This window comes from Triturus cristatus, chromosome 6, assembly GCF_964204655.1.
Source record: "Triturus cristatus chromosome 6, aTriCri1.1, whole genome shotgun sequence".
Classification (NCBI taxonomy): Eukaryota; Metazoa; Chordata; class Amphibia; order Caudata; family Salamandridae; genus Triturus; species Triturus cristatus.
This window is the reverse complement of record NC_140589.1, coordinates 1,887,999,866-1,888,007,277: the sequence shown is the minus strand read 5'-3', so window position 1 is coordinate 1,888,007,277 and position 7,412 is coordinate 1,887,999,866. Positions and strand designations below refer to the sequence as shown.

The following is a 7,412-nucleotide window of genomic DNA, read 5'->3' as shown; positions in this document are numbered from 1 at the left end:
AGCCATCACCTGCTGGGTTTCAGGCTAGAGGGCAGGTACTTTTTTGACAGATGCATGCCCATGAGCTGCACGGTGTCATGCTCCTATTTTGAGGCGTTCAGTAGCTTCCTGCAATGGGCCCTCCAGGATACCTGTGGGGTTACAGGGGTGACCCATTATATAAATGACTTCCTGTTCATTGGGATTGAGGACACGCAGGACTGTAAGCAAGCCCTGGAGGATTTTGAACAGCTGGCCAGTCACTTTGGGGGTCCCCCTTGCACCGGGTAAAACGGTGGGTCCAGCTCAGGTTTTAACTTTTCTAGGGATAGAGCTAGACACCATCGCCGGGGAATCCAGATTACCTACTGAAAAGGTACGCGACCTCGCACAACACATCCAGTCTGTGGTTGCGCAGGGCAAGGCCACCCTAGAATACATTCAAGGGCTCTTAGGGAAACTGAACTTTGCAGCGAGTATACCAGCTGGAAGAGTATTTGGCAGAAGGTTGGCCAGGGCCACCGCCAGGGTCTTAAAAAAGCACCAAATGGTCAAGCTAAACAAGGGCATGAGACTGGACCTGGCCATTTGGGCGGATTTTTTGGCCAACTTTAACGGTTCAGTAATTTGGAGGGCTCCCTGGGCAGGCAGCCCGGACCTAGCCCTACACACAGATGCATCAGGCAGGGAAGGATTCGGAGCCATTCTAGACAGGGAATGGTGTGCTGAGAAATGGCCCAGTGCCTGGCACAAGAAAAGGATCATGACCAACATCACAGTGCTGGAGTTATTCCCCATTGTGGTGGCTTTCCATTTATGGCCCACAATACTGTCGGACAAAAGGGTCCTTTAGCGGTAGTGCAGGCTGTCAATTCCCAGTCAGCGAGTTGTCCCCTGGTTCTGTGCCTCTTGAGGGAGCTGGTGCGGGCTTGTCTTTACAACAATGTTGAATGCAGGGCGCAACACATTCAGGGTGTGCATAACACAGCGGCTGATGCTCTCTCTCGTTTTCAGTGGCACCAGTTCCGTGAGCCATGGCCGAAAGTGAGAGAGGAGGGGACACCTTTGCCAGTGTACCTGTGGTTCCTGTTAAAGTGGAGAAACGTATGAGGGGCCTGGGCGAGTTATCCCTAGCACCGGGGACTAACAAGAGATATAAATCCTAAGTGAATAAATTCTGCTCAGTGACGGGCCCTTGGGATGGAGGCGATCTATCTTTAGCAACCACAGTGCAGTCCTTCATATTGTAGGCTAAAGACAATGGGAAGAGTCATACCTGGATATCGGGCTACCTTGCAGCAATCAGCCACCACGCTAGACTCAAGGGGCAGTCAGATCCAACGAGATCTTTTGTAATCAGAGCGGCGTTGAAAGGGTGGGCCAGGAGTGAACCTAAGGCACCGAACAACAGGTCCCCTATAGACTTTGAGACACTCCAAGGGATGCTAGATTGGATGCACAAGGCCACTCACTCAGAGTTTGAGGCAGCATTGTTTGCTGCCGCGTTCAGCCTGGCTTTCTTTGGGGCACTTCGCATTAGTGAGTTGGTGGCCAGAGCGAACAATGATAAGTCTGGGGTGGCTCTGAATTGGCAGGATGTGGTTCGCGCTGGGGATTCCCTCAAAGTAACACTACGAAGGTCAAAGACAGATCAGAGTGGCAAGGGCAGGGTGTTCTGGCTGCACAGTTTGGGGGACGGGAGGTATTGCCCAGTTAGGTTGTACTCTGCCTATGCGGCCCTGCGTCCGGCAGCAGACGCTTATCTTTTCATACACGCAGACTGCTCGCCCCGTACTAAGTACCAAGTGGAACACATCATGCATGCGTGCCTGGCGCTATCTGGTAACAAGGACCCTAGCAAACGTTTCTGCAGCCACTCCTTCCGCATAGGGGCAGCAACTACAGCATTTAAGGAAGGCTTGCCAGCAGAGGGTATCAAACAAGCGGGGCGCTGGCAATCCCACTGTTTCAAAAGATACATACGTCCCTGAGCCCACGAACTTTATGGGCCTTCTCTGCAGCCTGGTCCTGGCGTGTGATGGGGGCATTGTGTTTTTTAAGTTACTGTTTACAATTGTGTATGGCCATGTGCCACGTTATTTGGTTTGCCCGCAGGAACCGGTTTTCCGGGTACTGGCGGGAGTGTGGTGTTAGTGTAATTTACATGTTTCATTATGGCGTGCTGTGTTGGTAATAAACGTTTTGCAACATCACATTTCTTTATGTACCAGGAACAAAGGTCTGGGAGATGGGCCATTCTGGGCTGTGAGCAGGAAGTGGAGGCATGGCTTTTCAAACACCGAGATAACTTGGCTGGGGTACCAGGGCATGCGATGGAATGGGTTGTTGGACAAACTGCAGCAGAGACTGGGGGGAGTGACGAGTCCTCCAAACGTACTGGTCATTCACCTAGGGGGCAACGACCTGATGGCACTGGGCAAGAGGACATTGCTTCAAGATATGAAAGCCACTCTTTGCAAATTAAGCAATAAGTTAGGGACATGTGAACTGTGGTGGTTGGAGATCACCCCACGGCTCCTGTGGAAGGGAGCACGATCTGGGGAAGCAATGGAGGCTGCGCGCAGGAGAGTCAATTGCACGATGCGTAAATTTACCGAACAAATGGGGTTCGGATTCATAAGGCATGGTTTGCTTCATGCTAAATCCATTGGGTGTTTCACGGACGATGGGGAACATCTCTCCAGAATAGTCATGGACTTGTTCCTCCTTGACCTAGGGGAGGCCCTTGAAATTGCGGGATGCAAATAGGAGCGCCGGCCTTGGTGGGGGCCCTGGCTGCGACGGTCGCCGCACCCAGGGCTGTGGCGGAGTTACATTGCGATCCAGAGGCGGAAAGGTACTCAGGGGTACCCTCTTCTGGAGCACAAAGGGTGCTGAGGCCCAATATCCCCAGGAAGTCTGTGCGGTGGACCCTGGGGTGCGACGGCGCCCCATCTGTCCTACGGGCGGTTGGAAACCTGTACAACCGGGGGTCGCTTGAACGCTCCGCCCCTCGTAGGGGGGGCGTGAGTTATATGTTGGACCAATATTTCACCGGAAGGGGGAGGGGCTATCCCCTCACCACAACCGCTAAGCACCGATTGGCTAAGACCACGATGCAAGTTGGCCCATCAGGTGGTAGGTTGCGAGGGGCGGCTTGCCTTTGGATCGCCTGTAAGATAACCCACCATGTTGGCATATTTGGTATGCTAATAAACCGGCAGCAATTTTCTCCACCAAAAGTTGTCTTGTCTGATTATTTATGCTACCTGTATGTTGCTGCAAGAGGGCTGGTGAGTGTGGCCGATATTGGCACTATGCGGGCTGACCGACTGTCCCCGCAGGGGACCCTCATAAGAGGGCAGCCCCTTTAGTGCCACAAGATGGCACACTGGGCAGCCTAGTGTTTATCCTTAGACTCCGGTTGGGGTCCTCTGCGCATCATTTCCAGCCGGTGGGGGGTCAGGGAGAGGTATATAGTCCTCCCCAGCCCCCCTGGCGGCCTCTTTGTTCCCTCGCCCTGACGCCAACTCCCTCCCTACCGCTTACCCGGTGTGTCAGGGTGAGGGGAGGAAGAATGTTCTAATCTTTTTATTTGTGTTGCAGGCGGAGTTACATGGCGATCCAGAGGCGGAAAGGTACTCAGGGGTACCCTCTTCTGGAGCACAAAGGGTGCTGAGGCCCAATATCCCCAGGAAGTTTGTGCGGTGGACCCTGGGGTGGGACGGCGCACCATCTGTCCTACGGGCGGTTGGAAACCTGTACAACTGGGGGTCGCTTGAACGCTCCGCCCCTCGTAGGGGGCTGCATGAGTTAAATGGTGGACCAATAAGGGAAAGGGGCTATCCCCTCACCACAACCGCTAAGCACCGATTTGCTAAGACCACGATGCAAGTTGGCCCATCAGATGGTAGGCCGCGAGGGGCAGCTTGCCTTTGGATCGCCTGTAAGATAACCCACCATGTTGGCATATTTGGTATGCTAATAAACCTGCAGCAATTTTCTCCACCAAAAGTTGTCTTGTCTGCTTATTTATGCTAACTTTATGTTGCTGCAAGAGGGCTGGTGAGTGTGGCCAATATTGGCACTAAATGACACGCACCATTTTACATGAGAAAAGGTACACGCCCCTGCTGTCCCCACCCGCTCTGCATCAAAAACTACAAGGCAAATTAATTTATTGAATTAGGTTTATATAGCGTGAACACGACCTGTCCGGGTATCAGAGCGCTTTACAAGCAGCAAAACAAGTTGCGCACAAAGGGAACTAACTCCGTCTGCCTCGACAGCTGCCTTTGAAGGGGGTGGGAGGGCAGTGCTGATGTCCGCCTGAAGTAAGGGATTGGAATAAGGTCAAAGTTGAAACGAACGGTCAAGTATGACCGGTTTGGAGGTGTAGGCCAGATCGGACCACGCCGGTGACACGCAAAGTCGATAATTTAGTAGAACAACCTCGCTACCGCAGAAAATACATTTTTAAAAATGGGCATTTTGTAATTATCGTAACAATGACACCTAAATATTATTTATGTACAGCTCACCATGACAACAAAGGGCATTCTTAAGCTTTCATTATTCCATTAACTGCAGTCAGCTAGCTACATTTCATCCTATATTCTTTTTTATATGTCCTTCCTGCTTTTAATAACATCCATTGTTTACTCTTTCAGAAAGCGCCTTGTTGTTTTACGTCGAGGCACTGTAACCCTTGTCCCACAACAACAGCTGATACAAATGCTACCACTTTTGTTTCCTCCAACGAGCAATGAGGATATGTTCCAGTGCAGTGTACAGCCCTTGGGAAGTGTACACGTCACCTTAGGGCAGAGGACGGAATGGGGTACACTGTGCCATGCTGTGAAGTGTTCTGTCAATAATAGAGGGCTGTGTAGTTTTTAAGGAGCAGTATTCCGTCCTGTGGGCTGGACATGCAGTGTGGGGGGGAGGGGGGATAGAATGGAATCGCCTAGGGGCTTTCCTTGACATACTGGGTTAGGAGCAGTGCACTGTATTCTATGGGTGCAATATATTGTTTTATGTGGAACTGAAGTCTGTAGCTTGGGGTGTTGTGCATGACATATTGAGAGTTAAGAGCCTGTGTTCTCTTCTAGAATGTAGGGGGCGGTCTTTTTTAGTAGAAAGTATTCTAGGGACTATGCAAGAAGTATTGGGGTTAGGTGGCAGTCTTGTCTTCTAGGGCGCTGGAGGCAGTATCGTGGGTGCAGTCTATGGACTATCCAGGAGTAGGCACGCAGTAGACCTTATCCAGGGTGCCAGTGCATGTGCTATGTCCGTGTGGAGGGGGCGGTAGAGGCTGTTCTGAGAGTATTGTTTCTTAGGGGCTCCCTGGGGTTTGTTCTTCATGGGCAGTATGCGGTATCCTGGGTGCTGTGAATGAAGCACTGGGGTTCGTGGGCAGTCTTGTCTTCTGGCAAGCAGGAGACAGTATCCTGGGTGCTGTACATGCAGCATCGAGGAGAAGGGGTCAGTATACTGTATCCAGGGTTACCAGTGCATGTAGTGTGTGTGTAGGGGTAGTAGACACTACTCAGGGTGTAGTGTAGGGGGGGACCGGATACTGCCGAGAGCACCCTGAAGACCCTGCCCCAAGGAGCCCTACACCCAGTACTTTAAGCGGGCCGGTACTGAGCACCGGCACTTGTTCATTTAGAGAGGGGGAGCACCTGCACTTCTCAAGAAACAGAAAGGTACTCTGTTACAGAGTACCTTCACTTCTATGTTTCCATTTCAAACACTGCCTGGACTACACCCTTGAACACACTCTATTGCCCCCTCCACACATGCTACATGTACCCCTACCTACTGCCCTCTCCCTACTTCTCGAACCTGCATGCAAACCAGGATACCACCTACAGCCCCCAGGAGACCGTGCCCCAAGGACCAGAGGAAACACCACACTACACCCCTGAGCATTGTTTACTGCCCCCTGCATACATACTACATACACTGGTACCCTGGACACAGAATACTGCCTCCTCCCTACTCCTTGATGCTGCTTGCTCAGCACCCAGGATACTGCCCACAGCCCCCAGAAGACTGTTCTGGGGGCTGCACCGCTAAACAAGACCTGATAAGTAAGGAAAATTAGAGGAGTTTGTCTCAAGAGATGTCCAAAACATGATTAATTTCTTGGTCTGTGTACCAATGACCAGCAGATCAGATTAGTACAATCTTCCATTGTTTTTTGGTTTTTTAAAAACTTTTACCTACTAGGTTCCTGTAAAATATATTAACTATGTTAATTTTGTTTATTCTTACAGAGAGAATGAGTGGTGATTAATGGAGAAGAGGAATGAAACTTCCGTAGAAGAGTTCCTGTTTCTGGGACTATCTGAGGACCCACAGATGCAGATCTTGTTGTTTGTGTTATTCTTAGTGATATACATGGTCACTGTTATCGGAAACATTTTCTTGATCACAGTGTGTGTCCGTGATCCACACCTTCATACTCCTATGTACTTCTTCCTGGGTAACCTCTCTTTCATTGACATCTGCTACTCATCAGTGATTGTCCCTAACCTGCTGAACCAACTCATTTTTTCAAGAAGAATTACCTTCTCCAGATGTGCAGCTCAAATGTACTCTTACCTTCTTGTGGGATGCACAGAATCCATGCTCCTAGCCGTCATGGCATATGATCGCTACATAGCCATCTCATTTCCTTTGCGCTATACAGTTATAATAAGCAAATCAGTTTGTAAAATATTTATAAGTTGTTCGTGGCTAGGTGGTAGTGTGTGGGCACTTCTAACTGTTGTTTTTGCATTACAATTGCCTTTGTGTGGCAACAATGTCATTGACCATTTCTTTTGCGAAGCAACAACTTTCATAAAGATCTCGTGTGCAGACACCTCTATCCCACAGATGATGTTTTTCATTGTTGCAGTCTTTGCGCTGTTGACTCCAACCCTCATCATTGTCATCTCCTACATCCGCATCGTCATCACCATTATGAAAATATCCTCATCAGAAGGCCGGTACAAAGCCTTTTCTACTTGTGTTTCACACTTAACTGTTGTCACGATGGTGTACGGATCAGCTATGTTTTTGTACATGAAACCAGTTCCTAAAAATTCAGACAATCAGGATAAAATAGCCTCTTTGTTTTATACAGTGATGCCGGCGATGCTGAACCCCATGATCTACAGCCTGAGAAACAGAGATGTGAAGATGGCACTAAACAAAGTTATAAGGGGAAACATTCATAAATGAATGTTGTGTATTTGGTTTATGTGTGCAATAAAGATAGAACAATATTGTTATATATATTAAAAAAAAATCAATTGCAAAGAATTAATACTTGTCATGACATTTTCTGGATACGTCATAAAAACACACCATACATATGCATAGAGCAGAGATAAAAAAACAGAATTCATTCACAAATATACAAGAAGAGTAAAGAGATATCA

At 49.2% G+C, this 7,412-nt stretch overlaps 1 protein-coding gene across 1 annotated transcript; it reads left to right on the top strand.

The window, feature by feature from the left end:
- The first annotated feature begins 6,279 nt into the window (after window positions 1-6,279).
- Window positions 6,280-7,212, top strand: LOC146822306 (olfactory receptor 13C2-like). Its single transcript, XM_085610031.1, has one exon. The coding sequence runs from the start codon at window positions 6,280-6,282 to the stop codon at window positions 7,210-7,212; it is 933 nt and encodes a 310-aa protein (XP_085466157.1).
- The last annotated feature ends 200 nt before the right edge of the window (window positions 7,213-7,412 follow it).

Bases quoted from the DNA above. Each gene is read 5' to 3' on its own strand.
- LOC146822306 (XM_085610031.1), top strand. From the start codon at position 6,280: ATGGAGAAGAGGAATGAAACTTCCGTAGAAGAGTTCCTGTTTCTGGGA.